The 22,700-nt window shown below is 40.4% G+C and overlaps 2 protein-coding genes across 8 annotated transcripts; one reads left to right on the top strand and one right to left on the bottom strand.

Moving 5' to 3' along the window:
- Positions 1-5,527, bottom strand: LOC105022843 (purine nucleoside phosphorylase-like). The gene is made up of 6 exons (XM_010891575.4): positions 5,275-5,527; positions 4,213-4,382; positions 3,681-3,784; positions 3,055-3,230; positions 2,529-2,719; positions 1-1,190 (listed from the first exon to the last, which is right to left on the bottom strand). Exons 1-6 carry the CDS (start codon positions 5,295-5,297, stop codon positions 976-978), a joined length of 879 nt encoding a protein of 292 aa, XP_010889877.1. The 5' UTR covers positions 5,298-5,527; the 3' UTR covers positions 1-975.
- Positions 5,528-13,965: 8,438 nt separating this feature from the next.
- Positions 13,966-22,700, top strand: LOC105022857 (ATP-sensitive inward rectifier potassium channel 10). 7 transcript variants are annotated; one of them, XM_029115249.2, is made up of 7 exons: positions 13,966-14,296; positions 15,137-15,179; positions 18,200-18,545; positions 18,757-18,968; positions 19,362-19,493; positions 21,028-21,205; positions 21,379-22,700. In XM_029115249.2, the coding sequence occupies exons 3-7, from the start codon at positions 18,200-18,202 to the stop codon at positions 21,783-21,785; spliced, it is 1,275 nt and encodes a 424-aa protein (XP_028971082.2). In that variant the 5' UTR covers positions 13,966-14,296; positions 15,137-15,179; the 3' UTR covers positions 21,786-22,700. The 7 variants fall into 7 exon arrangements, with proteins under 7 accessions (XP_028971082.2, XP_028971083.2, XP_028971081.2 ...); XM_029115256.2 differs by lacking the exon at positions 13,966-14,296 and adding an exon at positions 16,771-16,839 and having other exon boundaries at positions 15,138-15,179; positions 18,232-18,545; XM_029115250.2 differs by lacking the exon at positions 15,137-15,179 and having other exon boundaries at positions 13,966-14,308.

Raw genomic sequence — 22,700 nt, 5'->3', positions numbered from 1 at the left:
AACTGAAACATCAAATTGACTCAATGACGTTTATTGTGAAAGTAAGACTGTTAGTGAAGAGGTAACAAATTTCAGCATTCAACCTCAATACATATAGAATAAACATACATTTGGATTGTTAATCAAGATAATGCTAAAGCCAACAGCAGCTTGCAAGGTAAAATAACCCTCTGATCTATGCCATTTAGCAGACATGACTACAGTATAGTACAGTACTATTTCTACAGTATAAACCCAGTAAACCCTTCTATAAGGCAATTGATAAAAAAACAATAATTCTATAATAGAACAGTACTAACAAAAAGCACTCATTGTCTAATGAAAAAGTGCTACTATAAATAAGTATAAATATACAAAAAAAACACCCCTAATTCTTAATAACCATACTAACATGCAGTAATGCTACTTTACTAGATGCTACAACATTACATTCTGGTCATTTATTTCAACAGTATAAACTTATAAAACCCAAATATTACCACACCTGGTAGGGAATGTACACATTAAACTTTATTTATGAAGAAAATAAATATTAATTTACTCAATTACCAAGCTACTAAATGTCAATAATAACAGTAGGGTCGATTAAGCTCAACACAGCTGTATATTAATAGTAGATTCACGTTGTCAACAATCAGCTACCCTCAAGAATGTAAACTTAAAGAAGAAAATATAGAAAAAATGTAAAAGGTTAAGAACATTTCATTTTTCAAAGACAAATGCAAGTATAGTCACACACACCAACAGCTATTATTCTGATTTGACTTTTGTGACAAGGCAGTAGAACTGGGACAGTACGTACCAAATGCCTCAGATTAGGAGTGCTCTGTCGAATCAATGTAACTTTACTGGTTGTTATCAGACTGGGATCAGATTTAACCAGCAAGCCTCTGACTGGGCGCTTTAGACCAAGGCTCATAGGGCTGCAGTTAGTACACTGCACAGGCAATAGTGTGCCATTTGGGACGTATCACATCAGGCGCTGTTGTGGTCCTGGATGCGGGTCACCATGGTTGTGACCAGTCTCTCCAGCTGCTCTGCCCTCAGCTGACCTGTCTCCAGGACCTCCTCGTGGTTGGCCTTCTCCTGGCTGTCGTAGTTCATCACAGCCTGATTGGTGATTAGGGACAGAGCAAGCACACGCATGCCACAGTGGCGCGCTACAATCACCTCGTGCACAGTGCTCATGCCTAGAACAGGGAGGACGCAAAGGAAGAGAATGACAAATCGCACTCCAGCAATATTACAACAGTGTCAACAATTAACCAGCAATGCCTCTATTCTATTTACGACCACAGTGGTCGTCTATCCGTAGAGAGATATTCTGCTTCTGCTTCCTCGGCTGACCAGGCTATTTTGCACCTCCACTCTGCCTGTCACGTCTGGCCCGTCCTCATCCACTCCGCCCCCCTTCAGACGGTCATTCTCCCCAGTCTACTAACCACCGGTCGTATTCAACGCCCTTTTGCCTGTTCAGCTCCCCGGACACTCGTACCCAGTCCCCTTCTGATCAACAACCGGACACTCACTCAGGATTGCGCACACCTGCTCTTTGTCATTACTACTACATATACTACATATACAATATATAATACATATACTACATATACAACATATACAACATATACTACATATACTACATACACTGCATGTCCCCTTGTTGTTTGTGTCATCCTTGGGCAGCTTTTTTCCTGTCCAGACTAAGCTAAGTCACTACCTTGCCTCGTTCTTGATTTGCCTGTATTTGGATGTGTTTTGTTGGCCATCGTGCCTTATTGTTTTGTTTAGTCTCTAAGTTGGACCACCCGCTGGTTTTAAAACCCCTTCTTAGCAGATCTGTGCCTGTTTCCTGTTTCTCACTGCCAACCTGCATTACACTGCCTTTATTGCCTTGTGGTCTTTGTTAAACTGAAATTGGTTCATAATGTGAGTTAAACTATACCACTGTGGGCTAGTTTCGCAGACACAGATTAAGCCTAGCCTAGGATTAAAAAAAACAAGCTCAATGGAGTTTTTCTATGGAACTTTATATTTTAGTCCTAGACTAGGCTTAATCCATGTCTCTGAAACCGGCCCTGTGTGTTTTTTTTTCCAAATCATGGGTTAAATCATTCAAATCTTGTCGCTTGACATATTGCAAGGGTTTTGTTTATGAAGCTCCAAGGTATAAATGACCACCCCTGACTTTGCTGTTGACACATGGACACATGGTTTGAGGGATGGTTAACTCCCTCCACATTTGGAATAATCTCCAAGCTAATCAAACGTGCAATGAATTGGTGCATTTACGGGCAATCCCTAGGACATTTCAGAGGATCAGTTAATTGAAGAATGGCATTTAAAATGTTCATGTGTATCGTGTAGTTGACGTGAGCATAGGTGTGTGGTATATGTTGTGTATCCTAGTGTGTTTACGCAGGGCTCATCTGCATCCGAGACATTCGAGGTGGCCCTTATATTTGAGATAATGCTGCATCGCTGAGATCCGGCTTTAGCGGAGGCCTAGGTGGAACTGCCCCGAAACTCACCAACGGCGTCCGCCCCTAGTTTGGTCATCATACGACACTCAGCGATGGTCTCAAACGAGGGCCCGCCCAGGACACAGTACACGCCTTCGCGCAGGAAGTTGCCGTAGCCAAGCTCCGCCCCCACACCTTGTGCCAGCTGAAGTAGTTCCTTGTCATATGCATCAGACATTGAGGGAAACCGAATGCCAAACCTTGAAAAGAATGTGGAAAGAGAGGGAATATTAATCACACCGGTATTGGGAAAAGTGTGTTACTTGGTTAGTAATTAGTAATGTGTACTTACGAAGCAAGCAAAACATTTTGTATATTCTGTATAGAGAAATAGTACTCAAATCTGGACCTCGAAGCCAGTTCCACTCCAATTTTTCATTGCAACCTTCTAATCTGGCACTTATTATTTTACCTTGGACACCAGATGGGAGCAATTAATGGTTAGGTAGAAAACCAGCAGGCTCCAGACCTCATAGGGTATGATTCGAATAATCTTGGTATACAGTATATATTTTGTATATAAAGCCACACCCACCTTTCATCATTGGGTCCATTTAGTGGGTTGTTCCCTGCAAAGCCAGGCATATTGATATGGTCTTTTATGATCATGATGTCCCCAACCTTGTAGTCCAGATTCAGGCCCCCAGCTGCATTCGTCAGGATAACAGTCGATACTCCAAGCAGCTTAAAGATCCGGATGGGCAGCGTGACCTGCAATTGTTGTACATTTTAAATTGTAATTGTTTATAAAATGTTTCTTAATGTTAGACCCCAGCTGACATAGTGGTGTAATCAGAGGGGGTCGTAATAACATAAAAAGACATTGCCGGCCATAATGTCAAATACACTGCAATTTATCAGGCATTGAAAGGCTTCAGCAAAGAAAAGGAGTGGTGCTCAACAACAATGAGAGGAATGAATCAGCAGGGGTCAAAAGGTTCTAGAACATTACCAAATGAACTTCCTATTAAAGGTGTGCCTTTACACAATAAATGTGAATTATTTGATGGGACGAACTTAACGGATGTTACAATGTAACCAAAATAGCATTACGTACTTGGTGTTAAAATTGACTGATTGTATTTATTATTATTATTGACTATGTACTCTGAAGCAGTAAGTGACATTATGGTTATAACACATGACAAAACACCCACAGACCTTCTGGATGGAGTAGCCCTCATAGAGATGGAACCTTCCCTGCATGCACACACACGGTTTTCCTTTCAGGGTGCCAAAAACCAACCTGCCAGCGTGGCCATGCACTGCAACACACACACACACACACACACACACACACACACACACACACACACACACACACACACACACACCAGTTAGACTAGTGAAACCACCCACTGCAACCAATTAGACATGTTGGCACACACATGCATACATCTGTTTGTCTAATTGCTTGCAGTGTGTGGACTCAACAAGGTTTTACAATTAAAAATCAAATTTTCCCAAAACCCTAAACTTAACTTAACCTTAAATCTGAACCATAAACATAACCACTGACCCTACTTCTAATATAATTCCAATTTTAACTTTCCCGCAGAACCCAAGTCTTAGGCCAGAGACTCTTGTGGAGACCAGACATGGGCAAATGTTACTTGTTTAACTATACTTGTAGGGCTTTTTAGTTCCCACCATGTTAAGAAATTGACACACATGCTCATCAAAAAGAACACACCTGTACTCTGGGGGAAGTTAGGAATGTCGCTGTAATTAAATGTCCTCTGGTCTTTGAGCATTTCAGCCAGGCGTCCCAGGCCTGAACCACACACAATACCCACCAGGGGACGGATCTGGATCTGGGAGAGGAGCCATTCAGCTGTAGCACTGCACTCCTCAAAACTGTACCTGAAAATGCAAGACGGAGAGAGATTATATATGGGGGACAGGGACACTGGGACAGTAAGAATGAAAGGGAGATGGCTTAGGGTTAGCAGACAAAGACATGGTTGGGAGACAAAAGAACCAGAGAGTAAGGGGAGGATTGGGGTCAATAGGGCTTATAACAAATGGGTGGGGAAACTGTTTGATTGTTATAGGCAGAAAGACAATAACATCTGTGTGGAGTGGATCTTTGGGAATGAGTAGGGAAGATCTTGCCGCCGGTTATCATGCAGTATTACCACTAAAAACATTAACAACGACCACATAGACAACACATATACCAGGTATAGTCTATCATCATTCACAAAATTGCACTGACGTCTAGGCTTATTGTCATTACAAATATTGCATAGGACTGGGATATGACGCGACAAAAGTGAGCTCATGTGTAATTATGGCAACATTTCCTGTGTTTCCATGTTGTAGAATTTCCAATGGTGCGTTACGTAGTTCAGACCTGTTATGAGAACTGACAATTAGAAATTGATGAAATCTTAAGGCTTGAGAATTTACAAAAAATACAACTAATCAGATGTTAATTTAGCCATTTATTTAGCGCACGTCATTATCAGGTAAAGGAGCTCTATCAAAAAGTAAAATATGTAAGTATGTATAATGTATGCTGTGGAGAATACGTAATGAATGTGCAAAAAAGTAGCACACAAGTGGTACGGCTGCAAACGCTACAGACCTGCGGTTTTCCGAGGCATCACAAAAAATATCTCAGCAGTAGATGTTGTTTCGGAAGGGATTGGATCCAAATAAATAAATATACGAAGCACCACTTGGAAACTCTTCCTGTCTAAATTGGCTTATCTGATGTAATGAAAACTGAATATTGTTGGAATACACTTACCCATTCGCAGATTCTGGAAACATGATGATAATCGAGAAAGTTGCCTAAAAGTCCTTTTTAAAATATGAACAGAATACAGAAGTATAAAAAAATACTATCGATTGGAAACGGCTGTGAATAAATAAACAGTGTTATAAAACAAAAGTCAACTTAATTCTGTAGACGCTTTTCTACACGTTCCCGGAGTAACTTCGACCTTAATAATATCCTCACTCAGAGTACACAATAAAAAATCCATCCACTCGAGCCACATCCCCGTGTGACCAATGATGACATCTCGCTCTTCTATTGGACAGTCACGCGGGCGTTGTTCGGACGTGATGACGGGTCCGGAAGACAAGTCTCAGTTGTCATGGTGATATTAAATCCAGACTCGGAATAGCTTTCGTGCGCCTTTACGCATACACGTACTCAGAAAGATACTTGAGACAATTCTACCTGTGCTGTGTTGGGAAAAAAAAGCAAAGTAATGTATATGTCGAGTGGCCATTAGCAAATTATTCAATATTTGTTGTGAGTAGTTTTTGACTCTTAGTTTCTGATTACAAGACCACAGAAAGCTAAACTAAAGACGAGGATTATGTTTATTCACGCCTTGTAAAACAGATTGGCTTTTCACCGAGGTGAAATCAGTTTTATATTCGAGATTCAACAGACATTCACATTCTTTCCTCCGTTCAGTCTCCCTTCCATATTTAGGGACCGAGGTAAAAGAGTAAACCAGGTAATTGCCGAAATGTCAGAAGACGAATATAGTATCATCAATCCATATGCTAAATACTATACCACACTTCATTTTGTCAATAAGATCTTTTTTGACATTATCACTAATCAATACATCTATTGAAGCATGTTTAATTCAGTATTTCTTCAATAACTTTTCCAATGATTGTCAAAGGAACTTAAAATCTGATATATATTATTCTAAAAATAGCTGGGCTACTTTTTAAAGCTTTGTTTTGAAAAAGATTTTGAAGAAATACCAAATTAGAGGTGTTTCCATTGATTTATTGATTATTAATGAATCCATAATGGCCTTTTCACCAATGTAAAGCTTGAACAAATAGGCCAGCTATGTTTAGAATAATATACAACAGGATTGACGTTCCTATGACAATCAATGAAAAAGATATTGAAGAAATACAGATTTAAACATGCTTCCATTGATTAATTGATTATTAATAAATCCATAATGGCTTTTTCACCAAAGCAATGCTTGGAAAAATAGGTCAGCTATGTTTAGAATAATACACACCAGGTTTGAAATACTGATGACAATGAAAAAGATATTGAAGAAATACAGAATTAAACATGCTTCAATATATTTATTCATTATTAATAAATAAAGCATGGAAAGAGATAAAATATCCTCAATATTCTGAAAGCATTTAGAGGGAATTAATAAAATTGGGAGAGGTTACGTTTATTTGTCTTGAATCCACTGTTTGAAATGTGTGTTTTTCTGCTGTCCTGAACCAAATTTCCTTTTTAATAACCTGTTGGAGGAGGTAGCTGGAACATGTTTGACCAGTTAAGTGCTTCTGGTTATTTCCTTCCATGTCATCTGATTGCATGAGAGCAGGAGCCAAAGCAGTCAGGAAATCAAAGAAGGAGGGCATGATGTTTGGTTGTCATGATTCAAAACAGTCCCTTGCTTAGCATCATGGTCTCATCTGGAGATAACCCATGGGCAAGGATATTTGGTCATTTGAAAAAGAAATTCAAGCAGATTAATATGTGTCTCAGGAATATAAAAACTGGATTTGGTTTGTGTTTGTGCATTCAGTGGCTTTACCCAGTGCATGGCACATAGCAGCTTCTGTTCTGGTGTGTACATAGCCTAATATTATATAACTGACCAGTGGCCTTGAGCTGTTTTTCAATAGTGTGCCAGCAAAATATTTGACTGACTCATGTGAGTTATGCACAGAAATGGACCGGCACATGCCAGTTTGGGATAATGATTACATATACATGGGAATTCTGTAAGTTAAAAAAACAGAAAATGATCAATACATGTGGGATTTGAAGTAAAGGTTTGTGGGGCCTTGAGGAAAGCCACGTGCCATCCTTGAGGAAAGAATTGAGCCTGTGTTAAATATTCCAAGGCCAATCCATGGTTATGGAAGGTATTGTTCTACAAGATTTCCAAAATGGTGAAACTAACTTCACTGATTGGAGACCAGTTGTCTGCACATGCTGTTTTGTGCCATCGTACACATATTTGTAGGTAAAAAGTCTGAACTGCGAAAGCCTAAAAGATTCACCGAAATGCTCCAGAAGAGGAATAGAACCAAGTTTAGTGATTTCTGATACATGCATTCAATTCTGTACAGATCCACATGACATCTCGGTAAACAAACATTACTCAAAAATGGATAACATAACACACCTGGAAGAACTTAAGAGTGACTTTCACTTTAAACAAAAGGAAATACATTTAGTTCTTCATTTAGGCCTAAAGGTGCCTGTGTCTTGAGCCTTCAGATCAAATAGGCTTCTCATTTCAGTCCAGACTTGACTCTGCCTTTTACTGGTAGTTGGACAAATTCAATTTCAACAAACTTTAGTGTTTGGATGATCTGTGTCCATCCTCCACATAATGTTGAAAACACAACAGGATTGTGCCTTTTCGGTCCCAGTTTTCAGTTTCAACATTTGTTTCCTTCCAGTTCTGTGCTTACTGAAATAAAACACACTTTCCAATGTGCAATTGTTTTTAACAGGAATGATTTGCCCAACTGGGGTGTTGCATGCAGTGTGTTTAGGGTTTTGACATCCGTCAAGCAACACTGTGTGGTGGGTCTTGAAAAAGAGTGATCCTTTTCAATTGTTCATTTTTCCTTCACACAAAATGTTTGCACAACAAACAATGGCTGAGATGGGAGAGGAATAGTAGGCACTTGTCTCCTCCTACTGGTCAAACTGTGAACTGCGTGCAGCATAATAGCTCATCTGTTACAATGAGTGGGTCCTAAATGCACCCTATTACCAGGGTAAAACCAACGTGCACTGGTGCACTCATTAAACAACAGGGTGCGTTGGGGATATAATTTCATTATACGGCCAGTCAGTGCCAGACTTGATTTAGCCACGGTGAGGAAAGAACTTGCCAAAGGAACTGAGTTTGGAATGTACTCTATCATAAAATATAATGCTGTATGCGTTGATGCCTTTTTTGTTATTCCACCATGTATATGTGACCAGTATATGAGTCAGATTACTTAATTAACACAGACCCTAACAAGTACATGATAATTGTATAAAGCTATTTGGTCTGTTCAGACCAAGGCTCCAAAATGAATTAGATGCTCCTTCATGCCAACAAGCTATTTTGTCATCTTGCCAGTGGGAAGCATCTACTCTCTTTAAGACATATTATTCATGTTCAATATCTTAATCAAGTTAAAATATAATGAATACATTTTAATTTCAGTTTTCACTAAAATGTCAATGTATAACAATGGTTTGATTTAGGTAAGTAACAAACTTGTTTGGTTTCCATGGAACATCATCTGTGATTAAAGGAGATTACATCATATGTAGATTGGCATTGCTGTAGACAAACTCCCAAAGAGCTGCCCTCCTGTTGCAGTCTTTTTGTGTGATGGAAGAATTCATCCTCAAACATGAAATTAATAAAATAAAGCGCAAAATGACCTACCTGTAATTTAAAATGGTAGTTAATCGCAAAGGCTTCCTGGTAAGAGTGGTCACTTGTGGATCTGTCTATAGAATCTTGTGGATCTGTCTATAGAATCTCTTTAGATAGGTGTCAGTAGAATTTCCAACATGACAGACACATTTTCTATGAAAGCCTTCTCATGTACATGTATGGATTTACTTTAGTGTTATGGTCAGGGGTTTGATCTAGCGACCTTTCAGTTACTGGTGGGTTACTGATCCAATGAGCTGAATGTCTGTGTATATCTGTTGCCACATTTGGTGCTTTCTGCTCTGACGTAAGAGCTTTCCTCCAAAATCTGTCAACAAATAAACACATTAAAGGGATTAAGTTGCCGTCCAGAACCTTTTTTTTTATACTTTTTAGTTTAGATTCCAAGGACTGAGGACGCCTTTAGTGAGGTAAAACAAATACAACTGAGTGCCACCCCTTTTCAGCATTATGTGATTGCTAGTTGGTATTCAGATCAGTGGCCTTGAGCTGTGTGCTCATTGGTGTGCCAGACAAATATGTCACTGGTTCAAATGAGTTATGCACAGAGACTGACTGGCCATATTGGAATTCTGACAAATGCCTCATGGGCTGGTGACCCTGGTCCATGCTCAACTGAGTCTGTCTATTTGTTTTGTTTAATTTTGTTTGCACAAATTTATCATTATTGGGCTAATGTTGGGAGATTAGTGGCCTTAAGGATATAAATGGGTCTGAATGTTAGAACTGCCAAGGCCGATTGCCGGTTATGAGCCCTGGTTATTCACTTGCCCTAAACTGGAAAAACCCAGCATAGTGTATTTTGTTGATGTAACTGTAGTGGCTCACATTCATGCTGAGGAACAGCATGTCCCAATGTCTTTTGAATTAAGTTTCGTAATGCAATACTAACGTCTAGGTGAGATTCTAGTGATTTGCACTGTCCTGAGTTCAGATTTGTCAAATGTCAATATAAGTAGGAGGAATACAATCTCAGCACTCTCAACCTCATTGCTCACTCAATTTTTGGTGTGTGTTTATGATGTAAAATTACAACACAACAAGTAAAACAGCTTTGCCTTGTAAACTACATTGCTCTGACTAAGTTGTATAAACGGGGGAAATCAGGGTGAGAAACCCATATTGTTAAACCTTTATTTCAACGAAGGAACACAGACTGAGACCAAAGTCTCTTTTACAGCTGGGTCCAGCCTATACGTTTGCACATACAGTTTAGGTTCAATGATAAAAACCAAAAACAAACAGAGAACAAAATAACACAGTGTACAGATAAAATATGTAAAGCCAAAGAGGGATGATGGGATGATGGGAAATTGAAGTTGGCAGTTGTAGCAGGAAGTCTAGACTTCCTACCACAACCGGTCTATCACCATCAGATGAATACACCACTAAACCACCTAAATGGTGAAACCCTAGTTAGTGATGGGAAACTTTTGGCTGCCCTAAATGTCACCCTGACCTGTTTCCTTTATATTACAAAACCTTGACGAAATCAAACATGGCATTAAACTAAATCATTGGTTATCAACCAACAGCTACGATGTGAGAGAAAGAGTCGGCATCTGTCTCCTTCTGCTGGACAAACTGTGAACTGTGAGTTGCATCATAGCTCATTGGTTTCAGAGACTGAAACAGGTGTGTCTTTCATGGCACCTTTTTTCCCTATGTAGTATAGTTTTCACCAGGGCAAAAAAGGTTGGTTCAAAACTACCACACAGTGAAGGGAACAAAGTGCCATAGGTGATGCATCCCGCAACAATTTTTATATTCTATCATATTTTTATTTCACTAAATATGAATAATTGAATGTAAAAACAATTCATTCGTTATTCACAGTTTGGGATAAAAATGTTAAGATATAGAAAGATCGTTGCGTTGTAGTGTCTAGACAAAAGAGCCTATGACATGGACAACAGAGTCACAGGCATGAAGAAAAATATCTTCCCGCGTCCAAATAGTCCATAACGAGCAGAATGTATTATATCTCCCAAATGATACCAACTCCACTATGCAGGGAATAGCAACAGCATTTGTGAAGCATGCAGATTGTCCAAAGAACTGGATGCTAATGCAGATGACAGAACAGCAAAGTGTATCGAAAGGCTGTAGAGAGAAAGGAACAATGAGGCGGAGGAAACTACCACCGGCTGCAACAAGCCAAGAGTACAGACCATGCCATGTACAATGCCCCTACTTCCTTCTCCTCTGTCCATTCTGTCCGCACTCTTTCTCTGTCTATCCGTTAGCCCTTTCTGAAACTATTCTTATAGTCAGGAAGTGATTTGGTAAGCTTAGGAAAATCTACGGTTTACCAAAAACGATCTCCTTTCCATATTTATTATTATGCATTTCTCTATTTGTAACGCTTTTCTGAATTTGTTTATAGCTTGGAAGGGGTTCGGACATAACCCACAAAAATACGTAGGAAATTCTGAATCCTTTAAGATGTTGGAAACAGTAACTGAAATGTTTAACCCTACTTGGATTCAAGCCTTTAAGCTGCACTGTAAAAACACATAAAGAAGATAAAGACTCAAATCACTATGATTGTGTAATCATACATTTCAAACCAATAGTGTATTCACATATCTATGATTTAAAGACTCTTTGAAATGTATACCCAATATGAGCAAATTGATAAACAAAGTTTATAAAGAAGTACACCGAAAAGTACTCCAAAATACCCAATGTAATATTTAAATTTACTTATTTTTGTGTAAACACATAGGGGGATTTCAGCGCATGTGAAAATGCAACATTTAAAAAACCCACAAACTATGTACATTAAAGAACATTGAATACCTACAGTGCATTTTGACATTATTCAGACCCCTTCACCTCCAGTAGATTTTGTTGGGTAAAGATTCACTTCATAATTGATAACATATCCATTTTGCCATCAATCTACACATGAAATGTAATAATGTGTATTACACTCACACTACCAGAATGTAGCTGTGTTACTACATGGAGAGATCACATCTCACAGACGCTCAGTCGGATTGAGACGGGCGCTCTGACCAGTCTGTGGTTACGCAGCCCCATACACAGCAGGGTGCGATGCACTGGGTGTTGTGACACACTCCTCCCGTAACCATCGTTAAAATGTTCTGTGGCTTGTGCCACAGCAGACCCTCTGTCCGTTTGGACCAGATGGAATAGACTTTGTTGCCTTCGCACATCGATGAGCCTTGGGCGCCCAACACACTGTCGCTGGTTTGTGGTTGGTCCCTCCTCGGACCACTGTCGCTGGTTTGTGGTTGGTCCCTCCTCGGACCACAGTCGCTGGTTTGTGGTTGGTCCCTCCTCGGACCACTGTCGCTGGTTTGTGGTTGGTCCCTCCTCGGACCACTGTCAGTGGGCACTCACCACTGCTGACCGTGAGCACCGCACAAGTCTTCGTCGTTTCAGAGATGCTCTGACCCAGTTATCTGGCCTTAACAGTTTGGCCCTCATCAAAGAGGTTTTTACTCCTGCCCATTTCTCCAGCATCCAAAATGTTGACTACGAGAACTGTTTGTTCGCTTACCATCTAATCTACCGATAACTTGACATGTGCCCATGTTAGCAGCGTGATCAATGTAATTTGCTTCACATGTGAGTGGTTATAATGTTTTGGCTTATCAGTCTATAGGTAGGGCTAAGTGTAAGTAGTTACATTACGGAACACCATGTTAATGTTTCCAAACATCTCAGGATAATAGGTTTCAATGCAGCTGAGTAGGAAGGTTTCATTATATTTTAAGTTGGTGGCAGCTCAGTTCATACTACCTTTGGAGTGACACTGCACTTGGGTTTAACAGTCCCATAAATTGTAACTGGAGGTTTTTTCAGAAAACGAAATGAGACCATTAAAAATGCATTCAAGAGAGATGTCTTAGTTGTGCAGTGTACAATACTGTGTACCACTCAGAATGACCAAAACATCATTAGTCTTATGTGGCTCTCCGTAACAGTATAGTGCTTGCAAAGCCAGGGTTGTGAGTTTGATTCCCAAAGGTTGCCATTATGAAATGAATGCACTGACTACTGCACATCCCTCTGAATACGAACATCTGCTAAAATACTAATATGTAGCACTGAGCTAAAAGTGTCTGAGCACCATTTCAACCATGCGGTCAGTTATTAAGGTCCAGTGGTAAAATAGTAATATATATTTGGGGGGGGGGTGATTTGATTTGATCACAGGCATTTGTCCAGTGTTAGTGTGTGTGACCACTTCCTCTGGCACCTATTTTATTCTTTCTGTTTTTCATTCAAGAATTGCTTGGTCACCCTCATTCATAAGCTAGAGAATAAGCAGTATTCCCCTCACGGATGTAGCTCTTTATGTTACCCTCCAACAGGACACTCTGTACAGACACTTTTGGCCAAATGCTTAGCTGGCAGGCAAATACATGGGCATTAAGGTAGTCCTAAGACACCCTATTCCCTATGAAGTGCACTACATTTGACCAGAGCCAATGCATCCAGAGTCGTGCACTAGGGAATAGGGTACCATTTTATGCAAAAAATTTGACAAAGAGAACCAACAAGATGCTCAAAAAAACAGGTGAACATCTTAAAAGCAACTTAAATGCCACTAGAAGCAACTATATATTTAGATTCGATAATTTGCTGAGGTACTTTTTTACATTTTTTGCAGGCAACCCTATTTTCAATATCACCCAATTTTGGCTTTAGAGAAGGCTTGATGAACAACAACGGTTGGGAGTAAGCAAATAGTTAACTGGTGTAATTTCTATTCGGTTAAGAGTTCGAAATTGACCACGGTGTTAAGAAGCCCATTGGCACTAAGCCGTTGCACCTGCAAAGACCGAACAGTAAGTTTGCTTAAAATATGTATAATAAAAAGTCCGCAATTCGTGCGCTACGCAGCCCACTCTGATGTGACTTCCGGACGACTCTTCATCAGCACGTAACGTCCTGGAGCAGAGCTAGAATCAGACACGCTCTACCGGATAGGCCTATTGATGAAGAGCGGCCAATTACAGCAATTACATGGCCATCCGCCGAGAGAGCGAGTGGAAGAGAGAGAAATTGACTGACCACTTATATACCCAACACAAACCTTGTCACAAATTTTAGGCTCGGGTAAAAAAAAGAAGCTGACTTAAGAAAGTACCTACTTTCCAGGTGTCGGCTATCTGTCTCGAGTTGACTAACCTACTCAAGTTTCTTCCAACAAGTTAATATACGCGAGAGAGCATGTGTACAGGAAGATAGGCATGTCAACATGTGCACGCGACAAACGTCAAGGGCTTTTGTGTTTTTTTTAAATATAAAGTTATCTTAAATACCTTCTCCTGCAAGTTTTTAACATCTTGCAAGACACGCCAGGTTAAGGTAAGTTATAAGGTGTGTAAATAAGTATCATGATAAATTAAGTTGTATTCTGCTTCTAAATATAGATATATTTTGCGGATAGTCTTTTCAATAACAAAATATTCCGTGTTATTAATAGTGGTGGTAGTAGAACATAGAATTGGTATTGCAGAATGAATAGACAGAATAGTTAATGCAAATCATATTAGCCTACTATTATAATAATTTGATGCAAACCAATTTAATTGTCTTCCATAACGTAACCTCAACCTATCTACAACAATCTGACCCTTGAACGTCCTAAAATGTTTGTTTAAATCTTTTGATTGTTGTATACTTAAAACTTAATGGTTGTGATTACAAAAATATTTAGTATCCATTTTTATGTTGATAATATATTACATAATAGTATCCTAATTAATGAATTATCACACACCAAAATAAATTGTACGTTTATTATGATTCATATTAATTTATTATTATTATTATAAAACAGTATTTAATTTCTATAGTATAAAGTTTTTAAATGCTGCATCCTCCGAAGATGGAGCCAGGTCATGCCTTAAGTGGTGAGAAGTGGGTTGAAGATGATGGTGAGGGAGTCTTAAAGAAGTTGTCAAGAATAGGAAACATGAGGAAATACAGATTTTAATGTAGCTGGACCGTGACATCACAATGATACCTAATGACAGTGTACCAAAGAGTAATAAGATAATAAAATTATTGACGCAGTAATAGACTTTCCTAAAACCTGTTAGTCATCTGTTCATTTGGAATAGTTAGACCAATAGAGTCATACATTAATAAAATGTAATTATTAGGATAATAAAAAAAAAAAAATTGTTTTGTTTTGCTCTTCAGGGAAGAAGATTGTGGAGCTTTATGGTTTGGGCGTCAGTTTGAGGTATTTATTATTACTTTGATGTAATATAATCAGATCAGATAATCAAATCAGAATAATCAGATGTGATTATTCTGCCTTTTAGCCCTCAGTGTCAGTCCTAGCTATGGAAAGAGCTAGGACTGACACTCCAAGTATAATTTCAGGGTGCATCACTGGTGTGCCAGTTGAAAAACACCTTTAGGTCTACAATAGATGGAACAGTGTTATTCAATAATAACACTAGCTAATGTAGAGGAACAGCTTTAGGTCTACTATAGATGCAACATTGTTATTCAATAATAACACTAGCTAATGTAGAGGAACAGCTTTAGGTCTACTATAGATGCAACATTGTTATTCAATAATAACACTAGCTAATGTAGAGGAACAGCTTTAGGTCTACTATAGATGCAACATTGTTATTCAATAATAACACTAGCTAATGTAGAGGAACAGCTTTAGGTCTACTATAGATGCAACATTGTTATTCAATAATAACACTAGCTAATGTAGAGGAACAGCTTTAGGTCTACAGTAGATGGAATAGTGTTCTTCAGTAACAACAGTAGTTCATGTCGAGGAACAGCTTTAGGTCTACTAAAGATGGAACAGTGTTCTTCAATAATAACAGTAGTTTGTGTAAAGGAACAGCTTTAGGTCTACTAAAGATGGAACAGTGTTCTTCAATAATAACAGTAGTTTGTGTAAAGGAACAGCTTTAGGTCTACTAAAGATGGAACAGTGTTCTTCAATAATAACAGTAGTTTATGTAAAGGAACAGCTTTAGGTCTACTAAAGATGGAACAGTGTTCTTCAATAATAACAGTAGTTTGTGTAAAGGAACAGCTTTAGGTCTACTAAAGATAGCACACTGTTATTCAGTAATACATTTATGTATCGGGAAGCAGCAATATGTGTAAACTTGGGTTGTTATTAATGTTATGATAGATAATTCATTAATTGGGTTTGTGTGTGTGTCAGAGAGAGGAATGGAAAGAAACAGAGATTGAGAGAAACAGGGAGACAATGTAAGTGAGAAAAGCAGAGAGAGAGACCGTGGCGGTAACAGTGGGGTAGATAGTTTGTCTCAGTATCTGCTTGTGGGGGATTACTCTACACTCCAGAATATTAACGAGGGCCTTTTGTCACAGATCTCTCTCTGCTTCTTTCTTTCACACACACACACACACACACACAGACACACACACACACACACACTCGCAGACACACGTAATCATTCAAACACACACACAGTCGTTTTTTTTGTCAATGGTGTCTTTTGTTCCTTTCATCTCTGACTTACACAAAGCATTCCTGTGTACACAGGAGAGGAGACAGAAAATGAGGGAGAGTGAAAAAGTGAGAGAGGGAGTGAAGGAAAAGAGAAGGAGATTGGGACAACATGCAGCACGCCTTTGTAGTGTAGTTTAAAGTTTTGATTCAGTTACTGATATTACGGTAACAATACTACAGTACAATAGTAGATGTGTTGTCATGGAGATGGAATACATCCTACTCGAAAGGTATTGGAAATATTTAAACATCCTCTGTTGTTTTATTACTAAGCTGTTATTCTTTATTGTCTGTGTACAAATTGTTGCTACACCGTCAGAAACAGAGGACGAGAGGGACAGATTGAAGAAGAGGGACACGAATGGAGAGCATTTTCAATGCCGTCATTGTAATTATGAAACCTTTCAGAGAGTTACATAATCAGAGCAATTATCAGTAATTGCTTACATAATACTGTGTATTGTAGGACGCTATTTTGGTGTTTACGTTTTACGTCACTAAGTTGGAATTCTGTGTATGTCATTTCTGCGTGTGTATCAGCGTGTGTGTATTAGGTAATGTGTATTGCATCAGTTTGCCAATATGATTGCCAATAGTCTAAATACTACACCTCTTTTAGTCCATGACACACTTTCATAGGAACACTGAAATAACACATTTAGAAAGAGCAATAGAGAGCAGAATGATCTATTTATCTTTTTAATCTGTAAAGCCCTTATGAAGGCTACGGACCAAACAATATTGATTTGAACAATATATAAGCATTTTGACAAGTAGACACTGTAGGAGTCAGGGATTTAATTTAAAAAGTGCAACAGAAAGTGAAGCAGGGCAATAAAAAGTGAAGGTTGGCTTTCTTGCTAATTCTTATCAGAGTATCCTGTTTCTAGATAGAAGTTCAGTCTTTGTCCACTAAAAATTCCCTGGTTGGAACCAACAGTCCTGTCTTTTATTCTTCTTCATCTAGATAAACTCACTGTTATTAACAGAGAGTTTTACCTAATTGAATCCAGTTTCTCGTTTGTTACGGCTCACAAAGTGAGTCCCTGGATGTGTTGTCTGTGCGGATACAGTCATGTAAATCTTGTAATCCTAATTCTACACCTCTTTCTTCTCATACCTTTCCTCTTATCTTGTTCTTTTGTCTGTCATCTTCTCACCTCCCACTTCACTCTGGCCTGTTAAACGTCTGATCTACTTGCTTTATGGAAGTAAGTGAGAGTGTGTCGGTCTATAGAACTCTTTGGCTTTGTCTCAAATGACCACGTATTTCTTCTATAGTGCCCTGAGGGACAGTGTGGACGTTGGGACATTAGTCCTATTCATATAGTGTGTCTCTGTCTGTTTTACTGGCGCAATTCTTATGTCAAGTTTTTACGCCTCTCAAAAACCTGCCTCTTTAATGTCACCTTTCTTTCCTGTTTATAAATAATTATTTTAACCAAAAATAATGGATATTACCAAGAATAGGGTGCCATTTGGGACATAAACTGACAACAAGTGGTGATTGAAGGCCTTTTTGTTCTTCCATCAATGCTCTGTTCTTTTGTTTGCAGTTCCAACCTTGTCCCTGAATTCTAATTCCCCCCATCTAGATGTTAACCGCAGTGCCCTTTTGTCAAAAGTTTTTTGCTTCTGTACTACAAGATGCTTAATCCTTGTTGGCAGTTATTTTTTCAAAACCATTATTTCCGTTTCCGTTATCACAACTTCGCTTAATCTCTCTCTCCTTCCTGTTGCACTGACAGATGACATCTGCCACACCCCCTTCCTCCCAAAGCTCCTCCCCTCAGAAGGTGTGTCACTCCCAGACACAGACAGATATTCTAAGGCCCCTATTGGGCAGTGGTGTATCCGGCGGGGCCGGGACCTTGAGGAGGAGGAAGCGCGTTCTGTCTAAGGATGGGCGGAGTAACGTACGCATTGAGCACATCAGCGGGCGCTCAGCCCTGTACATGCGCGACCTCTGGACAACTTTCCTGGATATGCAGTGGCGCTGGAAATTCTTCCTCTTCACCCTTACCTTCACTGGGACGTGGTTCCTCTTCGGGGTTCTGTGGTACCTGGTCGCATTAGTGCATGGAGATCTGCTGGGTGAGAGAGAAAACTCCTTTTTAAAATGTACGACAGCACAGTAGCCTACCCTGTCCTGGTTCTACCTCAGCACAACTACACCAATTGAATGATGTGCAGAGAACATTATTCGTGTCCCCCCATTCTGTACGGGCTACAACAAAAGAGTACCCGAGGCTGTTCCCAGGGAGTCACCATGCAGTGTTTAACCACCGTTTGTGCTCCCTGGTAGAGTTCGACCCCCCGTCAAACCACACCCCGTGTGTGCTACAGATGCAGACGCTGACGGGGGCGTTCCTCTTCTCGCTGGAGAGCCAGACCACTATTGGTTACGGTTTCCGTTGCATCACGGAGGAGTGTCCCGCCGCCATCATCCTCCTCATCCTGCAGCTCGTCATCACTATGGTGATGGAGATCTTCATCACAGGAACCTTCCTCGCCAAGGTATATCTAACTACCAAGGTTACACCAAGTCCAGCAGCTTTCTCAAAACTTCCAGGTGTGTGTTTTTGTGACCTTTGAATACTCCTGGAATTAGTAGGTAACAAACAACAAATCCAGGAGTCCTCCAACGGGAATTTAGGAAGAGTTTACTAACTCTGTCAATCTGTCACTGGCACAGTCCAAATACACAGGCAATGAACACTGCACTCATACCTGCCTACAACATTGTCATCAACATTTCTATTTCTGATTGAAACGGTAGCATTGCTATAAGTTGAATTGGTCATGACCTTTGATATGTACTAGAGTTATTCTGATTCCTGAAATGTGACAGAGTTGACCCAAAACCTGACCACGAGGCTGACTCAGAGTCTCCACGACTACTTTCCTCAGGTGGCTCGGCCAAAGAAGCGAGGTGAGACGGTGAAGTTCAGCCAGCACGCTGTGGTGTCCAGTCATGAAGGCCGACCCTGCCTCATGGTTCGAGTGGCCAACATGAGAAAGAGCCTGTTGCTGGGTTGCCAGGTATCAAACTGCTGTACTGTGTGTGTGTGTGTGGGTGTTTGTGTGTGTGTGTGTACATTTGCATGTTTTTATGTGAAATGTATCCTGTGTTATGTGGGATGCCATGTATGCCCTTCTGAATGTCCCACCCCCAGTCCCTTCCTTTCTGTACTGTTATAAATGGCCTTAGAGCTCACAGGGCTCTCACATCCCACCCATTCCTCCAGAGGTTGTTGGTCAGTAAATGTCAAAGTGAAAAATAAAACCTGCAACCTGTTCTAAGTGAATAACCCTGTGCTATGACACACCTGAATGAACTGTGGTGCAACCAACTGTCTTAGAAGTCAAGTAATTATTTCAATGCGGTCCACCTGTGTGCTGTCAAGGTCTTTCACATGATTTCAGGTTAAATTAATATAAATGTCCTCTACACAAAACATTCTATATGTGTTTTAGGTTTAGGATATAAATGGCCTTTAGACAAAACATTTTATATGTGTTTTAGGTTTACATTTTTAACAAGATTATTTTCCAAATAAACCAACACACACACACACAGACACTGGCTATAAACACACACTGTCAGTTGTTCCCATTCTTTTTAAATAACTTGGGCCTTGTCACACTGGAAGGACCAAAGCCTCACCTCCTTGTCCATCCGTCTCTACCAAGGTATTTTAATTCAAAAGGTTTATTCACTAATCTGTTGTTATTGTTCACTTGGTGGGACTGTGGAGACAAAATACTAATTGTCCTAATTCATTAGGTGATACAGATGATAATGATAATAAACAAAACATCACTTTGTGCTTCCCCTTTGACATTCAATATTTTGAAAACCGTATACTTGAAAACTTTTTAATATTTATTTGCCTAATTAACCTAATTAAACCATTCCCCTGTATAATAAATGACGATGAGGCACAGTTGTAACACCCCCCCAGTGGTAACACTCCCCCAGTGGTAACACTCCCCCAGTGAAGCTCCCCCCAGTGGTAACACTCCCCCAGTGGTAACACTCCCCCAGTGAAGCTCCCCCCAGTGGTAACACTCCCCCAGTGGTAACACTCCCCCGGTGGTAACACTCCCCCCAGTGGTAACACTCCCCCAGTGATAACACTCCCCCAGTGGAGCTCCCCCCAGTGGTAACACTCCCCCCAGTAGATCTCCCTCCAACAGGGATAAGTTGGAGTCTAACTACCACAGCTCTGACCCCCAGATGCATGTGGGGAGGATTGCGACATCACAGAATACAAAGGGAAAAATAGCAATGATGCACGTCCTGCTGCCTCGGTCCCTAATGAGCTCAACATCTTCTATGCACAATCCTGGGATTCATCTCTAGCCTCAGAGCACACACTTTCCGACTCAGGCCATTAGACTCCTCAACCAGTAACACTGATCCATGATCATACTGATCACACACCAACATTCCAGACGCTCAAATGTGTCAGATGCTCTGATAAACCTTGAAACACCAGTGGCCAGGTTTTGATCCCATCCATCCCAACCATCCAGTAGATTAAACATCCTGTAATTGTGCCCGCCACTCCAGGTGACGGGGAAGCTGCTGCAGACGTCTCACACCAAGGAGGGGGAGACGGTGCGTCTGGACCAGAGGAACGTTCCCTTCCAGGTGGACATGTCCAGCGACAGCCCCTTCCTCATCCTCCCCCTCACCTTCTACCACATCATAGACGACAGCAGCCCGCTGAGGGCCTGGGCCGCCAAGGGTACGCCAGCCCCTGACTGTCTAAACCAGTGCCCTGTATACCCCAGGGTACTACTGTTGACCTGCACCAATAAGTTGACCTGCACCCTCTGTGAGGGTATACAAGCTTTTACTGTCCTTATGTCAAACCAATTCTAATTCACACTCTGTATATCCATCTGTCTCCCTGTTCAGGTGGGGGATGGACTGATCCAGATCTGGCGGACTTTGAGCTGCTGGTGATCATGAGCGCCACGGTGGAGCCCACCTCCGCCACCTGCCAGGTGCGCACCTCCTACCTCCCCGATGAGATCCTGTGGGGGTACGAGTTCCCCCCCGTGGTATCACTGTCCCCCTCAGGGAAGTATGTGGCCGACTTTGCCTTCTTCGACAAAGTGGCCAAGACCAAGAGCACGCCCCTCTTCCAAACGACCCGCCCGCAGGGTTACCAAGGCAGCGGCGGTGGGGGAGGGGGGGGTGGGGTGGAGTCAGTGGACCTGGAGAAGATCCGACTGGAGCAGAGCTACAGGGAGAGAGGGGAGGAGGGGAGGGGGAGGGTCAGAGACAGCAGTCCTCTCAGTGTCCGGATCAGCAATGTCTGAAAACCTGCAAACTGACAGGAGAACTGGGCTCAAATACTGCTTTTAGAGGGGAATCTAGTTCATTTTTTAAAGTATTTGATTGAGTTTCTCTGACTTAATGGAACCAATAAACAAGTCGTGAGGTGACACATTCTGTACATTTAGTAATTCAGGCAGACTGAAGCATGATAAAAAAAAATGGATTTGAAATATTTTGAAGTAGTATTTGAATCCAGGACTGGCAAACCAAGGATTCCAAGCAAAGGTCTCTTATTGTTTACTACAAATGGTCAAATGGCTAAATAATTGCTTGTTTTTCATTTGCATGAAAATGTGTATAGAGAGAGATAAGGAGGAATGGGAGACAATGGAGAGGATCTGAATGCTTAGTTTTGTCTCAAATGCCTCAGTATTTAATTGGGACACAGTCTTTCTACTGAAACAGCTTCTCAGTCAAAATGCTGGGCACACTTTAAAAACATGCAAATATGTAACATTATAGATTCTGTGATGCTTTGTATTGTTATTGGTTCTTGTCAGTGCCAATATCCTGCAGAATATGCTAGCTACAGAACTTGTAACAATAATGTCTCAATGACAAAGAATGTAGACCTAATGTGGATCAAGACTGGGTATAAAGGAGTCCGAAAAACATGGTAATGTCGATCTAAGGTGCTGTGTATAGCTTGAGAAAGTGTGGTAGTAGCATTATCGGCAAAGATATGCAGTGTCTGTTGTTGTTGTTTATACAGATAAAACCAGTTAGCACTTTATTAAGTAACATTGCACCGAGTTTGTAGCACATTTGACTCTGGAATTTATATAGATAGATTCATGCTTGAAACCACTAAAAGCACTTTAACACTGAAGACAATGTTTTAATTGTGTATTTTTATATATAAAACAATTAACATTTTGTTGATTTTCCTCTTAATA

This window comes from Esox lucius, chromosome 3 (assembly GCF_011004845.1).
Source record: "Esox lucius isolate fEsoLuc1 chromosome 3, fEsoLuc1.pri, whole genome shotgun sequence".
Classification (NCBI taxonomy): domain Eukaryota; kingdom Metazoa; phylum Chordata; class Actinopteri; order Esociformes; family Esocidae; genus Esox; species Esox lucius.
This window is presented reverse-complemented; position numbering and strand designations above follow the sequence as displayed.

What these genes read in the sequence shown, in the direction of transcription:
- LOC105022857 (XM_020041534.3), top strand. Translation starts at nt 16,643, where the DNA reads ATGTGTTGTCATGGAGATGGAATACATCCTACTCGAAAG. An exon ending in AGTGCATGGAGATCTGCTGG is followed by an intron (nt 18,546 to 18,756) that starts GTGAGAGAGAAA and finishes GCTCCCTGGTAG; the next exon opens with AGTTCGACCCCCCGTCAAAC. An exon ending in CAGGAACCTTCCTCGCCAAG is followed by an intron (nt 18,969 to 19,361) that starts GTATATCTAACT and finishes TACTTTCCTCAG; the next exon opens with GTGGCTCGGCCAAAGAAGCG.
- LOC105022843 (XM_010891575.4), bottom strand. Translation starts at nt 5,297, where the DNA reads ATGTTTCCAGAATCTGCGAATGG. An exon ending in TAACTTCCCCCAGAGTACAG is followed by an intron (nt 3,785 to 4,212) that starts GTGTGTTCTTTT and finishes TGTGTGTTGCAG; the next exon opens with TGCATGGCCACGCTGGCAGG. An exon ending in AATGGACCCAATGATGAAAG is followed by an intron (nt 2,720 to 3,054) that starts GTGGGTGTGGCT and finishes ATTCTTTTCAAG; the next exon opens with GTTTGGCATTCGGTTTCCCT.